The 14277-nt window shown below is 45.9% G+C and overlaps 1 protein-coding gene across 1 annotated transcript; it reads right to left on the bottom strand.

The window, feature by feature from the left end:
- Positions 1-11796: 11796 nt before the first annotated feature.
- LOC116888539 (ubiquinol-cytochrome-c reductase complex assembly factor 3-like) lies at positions 11797-12298 on the bottom strand. The gene has a single exon (XM_032889848.1). It carries the CDS (start codon positions 12272-12274, stop codon positions 11966-11968), a length of 309 nt encoding a protein of 102 aa, XP_032745739.1. The 5' UTR covers positions 12275-12298; the 3' UTR covers positions 11797-11965.
- Positions 12299-14277: the final 1979 nt, after the last annotated feature.

The raw sequence follows: 14277 nt of genomic DNA, 5'->3' as shown, positions 1-14277 counted from the left end.
AATCCACATGTCCTAGAATTAACCATGGGTTCCTCTTGCTGTTACGAAACACCATGACCAAAGCGACGTAGGGAGGAAAGGGTTTATCTGACTTATGCTTCCACATCACTGTTCATCATCAAAGGAAGTCAGGGCAGGAATTCAAACAGGGTGGGGACCTGGAGGAAGGCGCTGATGCTGAGGGCATGGAGGGGTGCTGCTTACTGGCTTGCTCAGCTTGCTTTCTTATAGACACAGGACTGCCAGCCTGGGGGCAGCCCCACCCATGTCACCAATGAAAAACTATGCCCCACGGGCTTGCCTACAGCCTGATCTTATGGAGACGTTGCTTTTCCTCAGCTACAAAACTGGTCAGCACGGTGTTAAATAAATGAATTCTCTGGCGTTTAGTTCATTTGCAATGCTGTGTAACCTGGGAGGGTCTAGAATCACTTAGGGGACAGACCTCTGGGTCTGTTTTAGTTTGGGTTATCTGAGGTGTGACGGCCCCTCCTAACTGTGGATTGGGGTCTAGCCTGAATCGAAAGGGGAGGCAGTCATTGGTCTCTCTGCTTCCTGACTGCAGATGCAATGGCCTCATGCTCCTGCTGCTGTGCCCTTCAAGTCAGGATGCACCTGACCCTAGAACTGCGAGCTGAAGTAAACCCTTTCTTCCCTAAATTGCTACTTTGTCACAGAAACAAGGAACGTGTTAGTACAGCTGCAATCTAGTTCCTGGGGATTTTTATCACTCCCAAAGGAAATCTGTTCTAAGAACCCTCCCCTTCTGGCTCCCTACAGTAAGCAATCTGCATTCTGTCTATAGATTTGCCTCTTCTATACATCAACTCATATAGTTCCAGATTTTTGAGTCTGGCTTGTTTTGCTTAGTTTAATGTTTTGAAATTTCATCCACATGGTTGAGTGTCTCAGAGTCTTGTTCTCTTTAATGGCAGAGGTTGGACTGATAGTCTCCTGTCTGGATAGTTCACATTTGATTTACCCAGTGACCCACTAATGGGCATTTGGGTTACCCCTATCTTTTGAATGATGCATATATGTGTCCACATGTTTGAGCATCTATTTTATATACTCTGAGACATAATCTATATCTACCCTTGACCTTGCTGGCTCACAGGGCAGTTCAATATTTAACACATAAAAAACCTACCAGACTTTTTCTTTTCTTTTCTAACCATAACAGTATATTTAAAAGAATATATGTCATAGTAAACTATGAGATATCCTTATAACAGATCGCATAGGTATTTGGGGGCAGAGATTGTCTGGAATTCATGTGTCAACTTCTAGTACCTGGTACAGGGGCTTCACAAAGATATTTAATAAGTGCTTGTGGATTGGATTGCCTTTAGAAGGGCTGGTGTGTGTGTTTGTGTGTGTGTGTGTGTGCGTGTGTGCGTGTGTGTGTGTGTGTGTGTGTGCGCGCGCGCGCGTATGCACGCACATGTGTCTAAGTCATAGGTCAACCTTCAGAACCATCTTTCTTTTTGTTTTGGAGACAGGTTCTCTCACTGGCCAGCAATTAGGGTAGGTTGGCTCTCCATTCAACCCAAGAATCTGCCTGTCTCAGCCTTGCCAGTCCTGGGATCACATACATGTATTGCCATGACAATGTAAAAAAAGTGTGTTCTGGAGATGAGTCTACTCTTCACTGCTTGCGTGGCAAACACTTCAATGGTGGAGCAACCTCCCCAGCCCACGAACAATTTTATCTTTAAGGAAGAAGTGGAATGTCTGTGGTGAGGCTTTGGAATTAGAGATAACCCAGGCAGGAAGAGGGAGCAGGTCCATCCAGGAAAACCCCTACCAGTCCTTTCAACAAAGGGAGGGGAAGACCACTGTGGGAGGATTGGTTTACATGCTCTCGGGCTTCTCCTCTTGGTTTGCCTTAACTCATAACTTTATGGGGAATCACATCCTTCTGCCAAATGAAACGATCGAATATTTCAGCGACACACAGTCTTTTTGTTGCTAGTGGAAACATGACTTGAGAACTATGAACTGAGGCTGGAGAGACTGCTCAGAGGTTAGGAGCACTTGTTGCTCTTGCAGAGAGGTTCTGGGGCAGGTTATATAACCATCCACAACTCTGATTGAATCACTCTTCTGACCTCTGAGGGCACAGGTATGCATGTGGTACCTGTACACACGTGCAGGTGAAACACTCATATACGAAAAGTAAAATAAAGGAATGGAATAGTAAAGAAAGTATGAAGTCATAGGTATGGGCCTATGGGGCTCAGTTGATTGCAGGAGAGTGTGGTGGTATGGGTAGGGAGGAGGCAGGACATGAACTTGACCTGGAGAGAGTGGCAGCCTGGGTAGGGAGGAGGCCAGGCACCAGCTTGGCCTGATTCTTCACCTCCCAAGAACCTCAGCAAAGCTCCAAGACTCCAAGTCCCCTGTGTATTCAGAACCCCTCAAAGATGAAGAAAGCTAATAGACACATTGTTCTTCAAAGACACATTGTTAAAAAGCAGTAGGGGGGGGTTTAGATTTAAAGGGCAGGGATTCAGAGATGGTTCAGTGGTTAGCAGCACTGACTGCTCTTTTGGAGGACCTGAGTTCAGTTCCCTGCACCCACACGGTGGCTCACAACCATCTGTAACTCCAGTTCCAGGGAGAACTGCCACCCTCTTCTGGCCTCTTCAAGCATCAGGTACACAGACTCACATACATACATACATACATACATACATACATACATACATACATACATTCATACATAGAAGCTGGCAAAATACCCATGCACATAAAATGACTAAATCTTTAAAAAAGATTTAAATAATAACTGAAGGGCTGGGAATGTGGCTCCACGGTGTGTGTGGTGCTTGCCTTTCATGCACAAGGCCACAAGCTCCATCCCAACACTGAGAAGTAAATACACGATTTTTAAAAAGTAACTTAAGTGAGAACTGAATCAGAAAGCTTTCTTGAAACATAGTAATGTGTGTTCTTGGCTAAGAAGGGAGTTCTCTAGCCCCTCCTCAACTTTTTATATTAAAAAAAGAAAGGATATTGAGGGCAGGTTTCATGACCAGAACTGCCAAGTGTCTCTTACTATGAACTGAACGGATTCCTGACCCGTGAGAGGCTCTCCAGCACAGCACAGGAGTGGGCAGGCCTAGTCTTGTCCCATGCCTGGTTCGTTCGCTTTCTTTGCCTCTTTCTTCTGACAAAACGTCTGAAAGCATGCTGTTTACACTCTTCCATTTACACAGCTTCCCCCTCTCTTTGCTTCTGAATCAGGGCATAGCAGAGATGACCCCCTCTACCCCAATACTATGTGCCTTAGCAGTGGCCACTGCTGACCTGGCCCCTCACTTCCCCTGGCCTGCTTGGCTTCTTTGACTGCCACTGACGCTCATGAGTAGGCCATGTCTGGGGCGATCCTGCCTGAACCTCAAATTCTCTCGTGTTTATTCAGCTTGAGAGACAGGAACTGTCTCAGGTGGTGAGCTGGGAAGGTAGCTTACACAGATGTCTGAATTCCTGGGAACACTGAACGTCCGACTTGCTGTTACCGAATGAACACCATTCCTAGCCCACTGATAGCCCCCTCCTTTGATTTTTTTGTGGGGCTCTTCCTGGTTGGAATGCTGCAACTCTATTTTTAAAAGACAGTTCTGGAGACCTGGATCTACCTTTTCACAGGAGAGCCCCTATGATGAAAACGGCAAGACATTTCAAGCTCAATATCTCTTAACTTCCTCAACACTGGCTTTCGCTTCAAAATGGGAACGAACGCAAGGACACACACGGCCCCAATCCCTCCACTTCTTAAGAGAACTCACGGTTGTCTTCGGGTGGCCCACGTGGTGGTAACCCCTCTTGCTCCACCATGCTGCCCGATGCTGACTGGGAAGCTGTAATCCTTTAACTAGCACTTCAGAAAAGCGCCGGTCTGTCCTGCAAACCCCGGGACTTGTCTCAGAAGTCTCGCCTCCATCGGCTTCCAAGCGCTAATGTTACAGGATTATTTTCTCCTGGGTAAACCTGCGAAACAGGTCTTCAGGCTCCAGTTCGTGTGTCAGAGTTTTTAATTGATTCTTCACCAGGTCTATCCACCCCATAATAGTAGTGCTGTGCACAGGACATGTTTTACAGGAATAGTCACCCGGAGCTTAATTTGTTGTCGCATAGCAGACGGACTGTTTCACAATGCAAATAAATTTGTTTTGCGCCCTGACGATTGTGCTTGAGGAAGAGCTCTTTACAGAGGCTGCGTGCGACTGGTAAGATCCCCGCCTCCTGAGCACGGCTTCTTGCCCGTCCTGAAGAACAGTTCAGCAGAAAAGAGTACTACCAGGGGCCTAGGCCAGCAGACAGGGGTGATCCGACATAAAGTACCATATATGTTCCCTTGTTATCTTCCTGATAACATTGTAAAGAGGGAAGGACGGCTACCATTATGCTCCTTTAAGAAGTAAGAATCCTGGGTTGGGGATTTAGCTCAGTGGTTAGAGCGCTTGCCTAGGAAGCGCAAGGCCCTGGGTTCGGTCCCCAGCTCCGAAAAAAAAGAACCAAAAAAAAAAAAAAAAAAAAGTAAGAATCTTGGGGCCCAAAGAGGCTCATGCTCTGTTCAAGGAAACGCAGTGAGTAAGAGGCCAAGGAAGGCTAAATAGCAGATGCTCTGTTTAGTAATTACCATTTCCTTGGCCAATAGCCAAGATTATGCCATGAGACAGGTCCATTTTCTGTTTCTCATGTTTCATAAATTTTAGAGGCTAAAATTTTGTGTGCGTGGGTGTTTTGTTTGTATGTTCATGCACCACATGCATGTAGTACCTCAGGAGGCCAGAAGAGGGCACCAGACCCCTCAAACTGGAGCTAAATCAACTTTCAAGTGGTCAACGGCATACTAAAGCAATTACGATCTTGTATCTAGGACCTCACCAAGCCCTTTCCACTTCTGTAAGGGCTAAATGGGTTATCCCCATGCAGTATGTAAAACAAGCTTGATTCGGTGGCCTTCCCTTGGCATTATTAAGTGCTGAGCAATGCAAAATAATCTGAATTTTTATTCCTGTCACTCAAAAAATCCTGAAGGAAATCTGTCTGTGATAAAGTGAATACTTCTGTTAGTATCCTGTCATTTCCTGTCTCCCTTTTCTTCCTATTTTTTTATCTACCCATCTGCCTGCCCTGAATCTATCCACTCACCCACCCACCCACCTACCCATCCATCCATCCATCCACCCACCCATCCATCCATTTCTTTGACTATCTGCCTGCCTGTCTGTCTGTCCATCCATCCACCTATCTATCTGCTTGCCCTATCTATCTGCCTGTCTGTCTATTTCTATCATTTATCATCTAATCTAGCTACCCATCCATTTTTATCTGTTTACACATGTATCAGTATTTATCATCCACTCCTTTGCCTGCCTGCCTTATATCTGTCTTCAGTACCTCAGTCAAATCAAACCCGAAATCTCTCAAATTGAGGTAGTATAGTGTTTAAAAAATATTCTCAATTCCTCCCCCATTTCATTTTCTCTTTCTCTTTTCCCGGTTTGTCCCTCTTCCCTCCCCTTCCTCCTCCTCTTCCACTTCCTCCTCTCCCTCTCCCCCTCCTCCTCTTTCTCCTCTCCCTCCTCTTCCTTTTCCTTCTCCTCTTTCCCCTCCTCTTCTTCCTCTTTTTCCTATTTCTCCTCTTCTGACATTTTCAAACCTGGTAACACTCTTTCCCTTTCAACGTGAGTAGGAATATCCCTTCATCTGAGTAGTGCAGCTGGGGAGAGAACGCAGTGAGCACAGAGTCATCAGCAGTGCGCCGGGTTCGCGATGGCGGGGGATGGGCAGCAAAAGGAGAGCCAGGGAAACAGACAGTGCTTTCCTCAGTGAGAGATAAAGGCAGAAAGGAAGGGGAACAGGAGCTTCTTGAGGGCACACGGCTACTGACAAAGCTGGGTCTTAAGTCTGTGCATTAGTGACATGAGTCCTGTTTTTTTATTTTCTTTTAAGACAAGGTCTTTCTATGTATACCTAGCAGTCTTGAAGCTCACAGTGTAGGCCAGGCTGGCCTGGAACTCAGAGGTCTGTGTCTTCTGAAAGCGGAGACTAAAGGCTGCGGCACCATGTCACTTGCCACCTGTCTGGCTTCTGTAGAACTCCGATGAGAGCGCCATCACTTGCTTTTTCTCATTGCTTTGACCAGTCACGTGCTGAGAGGGGGTGTAAGGTGGGGTGGGGTGGGGTGGGGTGGGGAGGGATTACCTTGGCTCACTGTTTGAGGGTACAATCCATCGTGACCAAGCAGGCAGTGGTGAAAGGGGCTGTCAGCCGTGGCAGCAGGAGTGTGAGGCTGCTTGTTCACATCCGAGCGGACCAGGAGGCGAGCAAGGGGAGTGCTTGCTCAGTTGCTGCCTTCCCTTTCTCCTTTTTGACTTAGTTTGGGACCCCCATGTCAGGCAATGGTGCCATCCACATTTCGAATGGGGGTTCCCTCATGAGTTCTTTCCAGAAACTCCCTCACAGGGACAACTGCAAGGGCGCCTCATGGATGTCCTAGATGTTTCTTAATATAATATGGTTGACAATCAAAATTAATTAGCACAGGCATCTGGAGAGATGGCTCAGTGGCTGAGACACCCTGGTTTAATTCTCAGCACTCCTTTGGTTGGCTCATAACTGCCTGTAGTGACAGTTGCCTCAGATCTGATGCCCCTGGCTTCTGTAAGCCTGCCTTGTGTGCACATGCCTACACAGACACACAGAGATACACACAATTAAAAACCAAATGAATCCTTAAAAATTACTACAGGGGGAAAGTCAAACAATTAAGACTCACACCCCCCTTCCTCCTGGGCCCAGTGCTGCCAAGCACTAATGCATAAGTCAATGCAGGAAAGTTATAAAAACTACCCAGAGTTATATGACATCCACTGGTCTGGTGCCAGCCAGTCACAGGGCAACCTGAGAGGCATGGGCTAGTGTTGAGGGGAACACAGCACATCCACCAAACGACGAGGATGGAAAACTTTAGCACTATTCTCTCATTGAAAACGAACATACAGTAACACCTCAACTCCCGCACCTTAAAGAGTTCATCATGCTTGTTTTTCTATTCACGTGGTGGGATATTGTTCACGGCTTGTTTTACATTAGTCTAAGTTTGTTAGCATTTACTCTGTGGCCTAGGCTATCAACAACCTTGGAGAGCGATCAGTGTGAGCTGAAAGGGTGTGTAGACTGCTGTTTGGGGCTATCATACTCTCGTACTCTCGGTGTTGACCCAGCTAAAGTTGGTGGGAGTTTGGAGAGCTTCTGTTATCTTGTTTCTGTGTGTGGGTGTGTGCGTGGGTGTACTTGTATATGCAGGTATGAATGTGTGTGTGAACAACAGAAGTCATTCTTGGGTGCTGTTTCTCAGGAGCCATTAGCCTGTCTCCTCCCTCCCTCCCTCCCTCCCTCTCTCCCTCCCTCCCTCCCTCTCCCTGTCTGACTCTCTGACCCTCTGTCTCTCTCTGTCTCTCTCTGTCTCTCTCTGTCTCTCTGTCTCTGTCTCTGTCTCTGTCTGTCTCTCTCTCTCTCTCTCTCTCTCTCTCTCTCTCTCTCTCTCTCTCTCACTTACATACACGATTTCTCTGTATGGCCCTGGCTGTCCTGGAACTCACTCTGTAGACTAGGCTGGCCTTGAACTCAGAGATCCACCTGCCTCTGCAGAGAGCCCCATGGAATCAACAGAGTATGCCACCACTGCCCTGCTTTCTCCTGCTTTCTAAAGATTTATTTTGTTTTTAATTACATGTGTGCGTATTGTCTATGCGGGCATGTGCATGCATGTACCGGTGTGTATTGTCTATGTGAGTATGTGCTTGCATGTACCGGTGCCTGCAGAGGTCTTCAGAGGTCTTAGGAGCAGAAGTTTCAGGATGTTGTGAGCTCCCTGATGTGGATGCTGGGAAATGAACTCAGCTTCTCTGAAAGGGCAGTGGGTGCTCTCTACTGCTGAGCCACTTGTCCAGCCTGCTTTCCCTTCCTTCTTCCTTCCTTCCTCCCTTCCTTCCTTCCTTCCTTCCTTCCTTCCTTCCTTCCTTCCTTCCTTCCTTTCTCTCTGTCTCTGTTTCTTTCTTTCATTTTCTTTCTTTCTTTCTTCTTTCTTTCATTTTTCTTTCTTTCATTTTCTTTCTTTCATTTTCTTTCTTTCTTTCTTTCTTTCTTTCTTTCTTTCTTTCTTTCTTTCTTTCTTTCTTTCTTTCATTTGTTTGATCTTTCTTCTCCCCCCTCCCTCCCCTTCTCTTTTTTCCCTGGTTTTTGAAGACAGGATTTCCTTGTGTAGTCCTGGCTGTTCTGAAACTAGCTCGGTAGACCAGGCTGGCCTCAAACTTGGAGATCAACTGCTTCTGCCTCCCACATGCTAGGGCATGCCTGGCTTTTTATGAAGGCTTTGGGGATAGAACTCAGGTCTCTGTGCTTGCACAGCAAGCACTTCACTGACTTTCTCCACAGCACCAAGGTTTATTATATCTTTCCCAATTTCCTGTGCACTTCTACCAGTTAGTGAGAAACACAGAACACTCCAGGAGCAATTGCATGTTTGGTTCTTTGTGTGTGTGTGTGTGTGTGTGTGTGTGTGTGTGTGTGTGTGTGTGTGTGTGATGTATTTTAAAGATTTGTTTTAAGGACATATACTTTTTATAACCATGATGTCTTTGTCTTGTAGGTGTAGCAATAGAAATGAACTTTTTGTTACTATGCAATATACTTCTTTATATCTGGTAATAAATATTCCTTGTGATGGTTTCTACTTTGTCCACTTTTTTTAAAAATTTTTTTTTTTTTTTTTTTTTTTTGGAGCTGGGGACCGAACCCAGGGCCTTGCGCTTCCTAGGCAAGCGCTCACCTGAGCTGAGCTAAATCCCAACCCTACTTTGTCCACTTTTAATTAGTGGTTTTTGTGGTATGTCTTTTCCTATTTTAATTTTATTATATCTATTTAAGGTAAGGAGTGGTGTGTGTGTGTGTGTTCTTGTTCATGTGTCATTGTTCTTGTCTTAATTAGTGTTTCTATTGCTGTGATGAAACACCATGACCAAAAGCAGCTTGGGTTGGAAAGGGTTTATTTTGCTTACACTTCCAGCATCGAAGTCAAGTCAGGGCAAGAACTCAAGCAGGGCAGGAACCTGGAGGCAGGAGCTGATGCAGAGGCCATGGAGGGGTGCTGCTTGCTGGCTTGCTCCTTGTGGCTTGCTCAGTCTGCTTTCCTTTAATACTTAGAACCGTCAGTCCAGGGATGGCACCTCTCACAATGCACTAATTAAGAAAATACTCTACAGGTTTGCCTACAACTCCATTTTATGGAGTTATTTTCTCCTTCCTCTCTGTTGTGTCAAGTTGACACAACACTATCTAGCACGGAGTAAGTATGGAGGCCAGAGGACAACTTTTGGGTGTTGGTCCTTGCCTTCCCTGAGACAGTCTCTTAACTGCTTTCTGAGCTGAGCTCAACTGACCTTCAAGCAACTATCTATTCTCCTGTCTCTGCTTCTCATGTCTCAGTAGGGGGTGCTGGGACTACACAGGTTTTTTTTCTTCCTTTTTCTGGGTTCTGGGTTCTGAACTCAGGTCACTAGGCTTGCACAGTGTGCTGTGGTTTAGATGAGCAATGTCCCCTGCAGAATACTTGGTCCCAAGTTGGTGTTTGGTTATGGGACTGTTAAGAAGTGCTGCCCTGCTAGAGGAAGTATGTCACCTTGAGGATGTATAGCCTTCGCCCACTTCTCTCGTTCTTCTCTTGTGGATAAAATGTGATCAGCCTTGTGATATGGCTCGGCTCACCGGCTGCTCCTGGACTCTACCCTGACTCAGTTCCTAGCACCCACATGATAGCTTACAACCATCTATGACTCCTGTTGTCAGAGATCAGATGCCCTCTTCTGGCCTCCAAGGGCATTAGGTGCACATGTCCACTATTGTCCACCACTGTTGTCCAACAGTGTCCACCACTGTCCACTACTATCCACCACTGTTGTCCACCCCTGCCCACCCCTGCCCACCACTGTCCACCCCTGTCCACCACTGTCCACTACTGTCCACCACTGTTGTCCACCACTGTTGTCCACCACTGTTGTCCACCACTGTCCACCACTGTCCACCACTGTGGTCCATCACTTTTCAGGGCCTGGTTTATGCGTGTTTTGGGGATGGAACTCAGGCTATCAGGCTTGCGTGGTGACACTTTTCCCCCTCTGAGCCCTCTCCTCAGACTTCTTGGCTGTTTACCTTTAATGCAACTGTTGACATATTTGGATTGATTCCGCTCTTCGTTTTCGGTTGGTCTTGGTGTTCTTTTCTTTCCTGTCTTCCTCAGACTAGATACTTGATATCCCATTTTTTGTTAGCTTTTGTCTATGACTCTGTAATTTTTGTACATGCATTTTTATTGCTTCCTCAGTATGGCATACATATCTAACATTTTGTTTTACAGTTTTGCAGAGCTGAGGTCCAAATATAGAGTTGTCACACATGTGAGGCAAGTGCTTTACCACTCAGCTACGTCCATAGCTCCACACCTAAAGATGCATAGTCTACTTAGAGTTAATATTTTATGAAAGAAGGTAAAATGTGGCAGCCTTAGAACAATCCACATCTCCTCCCCTCTATAGCAAAACTGCACTTCTAATGTCCACAGAGGTTCAAAATCCCGCCAGACAATACTAAATGTTTGTGCTTACAATAGTCGGTGGTCAAAGGACAATTTGCATCATACTTGTGGGAGTCGGTTCTCTCCTCCCTCCACCTGGGTTCCAGGAGTTGAACCCAGGCTTGGCAGCGGGGCACTTACCTGCTCAGCCATCTGGCAGTCCAACCTTTTCATTTTTGATCTTTGATATTTCCATAATCTATTACTGTTGCCGTGTTGTTATTGCTATAGGGAACATTTGGAAGGCGAACATTAGGACTATTAATGGGGAAAACCATATGACTTAGATCAGTTCAAGTGGCTTTGCTGTTTACAAGGTCATGACCTGAATGCAACCTCCCTTAGTATCCTCACTGGGACAGTGGGGATAATGACAGTATTTGCCGCAGAGAATTAAGGAAGACAATGCTAATAAAAGATTTTGCACAGTGTTTTGAAACTTACTAGGGGCTTGACACATGGCAGTTACTGATGTGGTGATAGTGATAATTATTGTTATGGTATACAATGGGACCAAGTCACCACACTTGTGAATCAAGTACAAAAGGCTTGGGAGGCAGTCACCCAGCCACAGTCTATGCCTTAAACTACAGAGACACCTTCTCATTATCCCAGAATGTGTGTGAGGTTTGAATTGACAAGACTGTTTTTGGTTATTAGGGTCAACAGTTTAGGAAATGGAGATTCTTGGATACAACACCATTCACATCTCCCTCAGCTCAAGTCAGTGGCAAGAATGATACAAACTCCAGAGTTTTCAGGGTGGGTTTTTCAGGGTGGGATGAACATGACCCTAAGAAATCAGAAGTGTGAATCAGGCCTGAGAATGTGGAGTAAAAGGAGTTTCCTGGTAATTCAGTGTATGCACTGAAATTTGTGAAATACGTTCTTAGAAAGAAATGAAAGGTTAGGGGTATAGGGGCAGGAGGAAGAAAGACAAAATAGCATGAGGGAAAGAGGAGTTGGGCTGCTGCTGGGGATTAGAGTACTGTCCACCCCCTGTATTTCTTTGTGTGTGTTTATGTGTGTGCACATGGCTATGTTGGTATGCCTGCATGTACTTCTCTATGTGGATGGCCATGCACACACAGAAAATTATAAAATGTCACACATATTATGAAATAGTGACTCTTAGTCCTTTTTTTTTTTTAATGGGTAAACTGCATTTATTAATTCCTTTGGTTCCACACATCCGACCCTGTCACTCGATGTGCTCATTAAATGCATTCCCCCAACCGCAGCTCCCTGTGCCTTGGAGAGAGTCCTGGTATGTCTCCTGAATCCCGACTTCATGTCCGGAGCACCAAGAAAGGTGCCTTACAGATTCCCACGACCATGGGCAAGCTCTGGTGTCATGCTGACCTGCCTGCCGTTGCCTCTAACTGTCCAGTTCCTCCTCCAGGCCACGTTCTCCTTCGTGGCTGCGGCGTCCTTCAGGGTAGCCATCACCAGTTCCTTGGTCCTGACTGCTTCGTCCCTGCGCCGCGAGTCCCTTTCCGGCATCTCCTGCAGCATTAACTGCTTCTGTAGTTCTCCTGGGGTCACTAAAGCAAACAGAATAGAACCCACGCCAGCTCCCGCGCCTAGCACTGCAACTACAGCCAGTGCTTTACGAGCCGCCTCCATGGCGAACTACACTACAAACGAGACGCTGTCTGCATCCTCCCGCAGCCTAGAAGGGAGCCATGACATCTCCGACTCTCAGTCCTTTTATTTTATTTTATTTTATTTTATTTTTTTATTTATTTAATGTATATTACAGATGGTTGTGAGCCACCATGTGGTTGCTGGGATTTGAACTCAGGGCCTCTGGAAGAGCAATCGGTGCTCTTAACCACTGAGCCATCTCTCCAGCCCCTCTCAGTCCTTTTGTTGCTTGATTTTTTCTTTTTTCTTTTTGTTATGTAGCTGGTAGTAGTTCCAAGTTGGTCTAGAACTATGTAGACCAGGATGGCCTAGAGCTCTCTATGTAGATCGGGATAGCCTTAAGCTCATAGAGACTTGAATCCTCTGTCTCTTGGTATTAAAGCTGTGTGTTACCACAGTCAAATTCACTTGATAATTTCATAGAAATATTTTTATGTGTCATGAGTGTTTTGCCTTTGTGTGTATATGTGCTGTGTGTATGCAGTTCCAAAGGAGGTCAGAAGGGGGCACCAGATCCCTTGGCACTGGAGCTACAAATAATTCTGAGCTGTCATGTGGGTGCTGAGAACTGAATTCAAGTCATCTATAAGAACAGTAAGTACTCTTAACCTCTGAACCATCCCTCTAGTTCCTTGACAATTTGTGGTGGTTTGAATATACCTGGCCCAGGGAGTGGCACTATTTGGAGGTGTGGCCTTGTTGGAGGAAGTGTATCACTGTGGGCATGGCTCTAAGTCCCTCCTCCCAACCATGTAGGAGCCAATCTTCTAGTAGCCTTCAGATGAAGATGTAGAACTCCCAGCTCTTTCTGTACCATGCTTGCCTAAATGTTGCCATGCTTCTGCCTTGATGATGATAATGAACTGAACCTCTGAACCAGTAAGCCTGCCCTAATTAAATGTTCTTACAAGAGTTGCTGTGGTCGTGGTGTCTGTTCACAGCAGTAAAACCCTAACTAAGACAGAAGTTGGTACCAGTGACTGCGGTATTACTGTGATAGGCCTGACCATGGTTTTGTTTGGAAGAATGTGTATTTTCGGACTTTGGATTTGGAAAGCAGTGGACTCCTTTAAGTGGAGCTTGATGGGTTATCCTAGTAGGAATATGCAAGACTTTGTTGCTGATAGTGATTTGAACTGTCCCAAGAGGTTTCAGTGGAGAAGAATTTCAATATGAGGCATAGACTCTTTTTGTGGTATTTTGGTGACGAGTGTGGTGCTTTCAACCCTTGTCTGAAGAGTCTGCCTGAGGTTAATGTAAAGAGATTTATATTAATTGCATTGACAAAGGGAGTCTCAGAAACTGCCAGCATAGACTTTGCTCTCTGGTTAAGTCTCATGAAGAGCATTTTGATCAAGTGTAGCAAGCTTTGAATGGAAAAATAGAAAAGGGCGCCAGAAAGTGAAATGGAGCTGAACCCTGTGTTCACAGATATTAAATTGAATTAAGGGAGTGGTGACCTTGGGGCAAGATTTCACCCAATTAAGTTTAGGTCCAGGCATTTAGGTACAAGCCTTTAATCTCAGGAGGCAAAGGCAAGCCAATTTCCCAGTTTGAGGCCAGCGTAGGACAGAGAAGTTTCTAGGTGAAGAAAAGCTTAAGTCCAGGTGTGGTAGTACGCACCTTTAATCCCTTTAATCCCAGTATTCAGCAGACAGAGCCATGCGGATCTCTGAGTTCAAGGTCAATTTACAAAGCAAGTTCCAGGACAGCCAATCTTAGGCAATGAAGGAGTTGGAAAACAGAAAGCTGGTAATAAAGGAGGCCGTGCCCCGCCCCAGCAAGCAGCAGAACTCGGCAGCTTTGGTTGTGAGGCTGAAGCTTGGCACCATGAAGAGAGCCTATGGGTGAAGCTTATTTGCAGTGGAAGACCCCAGCGTATTGGAGATGCCAGTACCATGGGATGACCAAGAACAGCAGCAGCAGTGGCGTGGAGTCAGAGGTTAGAGTGCTACAGAGGGCAGAGCTGGAGACGTGGTGCA

Source organism: Rattus rattus, chromosome 1, assembly GCF_011064425.1.
Source record: "Rattus rattus isolate New Zealand chromosome 1, Rrattus_CSIRO_v1, whole genome shotgun sequence".
NCBI classification, from domain to species: Eukaryota; Metazoa; Chordata; class Mammalia; order Rodentia; family Muridae; genus Rattus; species Rattus rattus.
The sequence above is the reverse complement of the archived record's forward strand: the minus strand, read 5'-3'. Positions and strand labels throughout refer to the sequence as shown.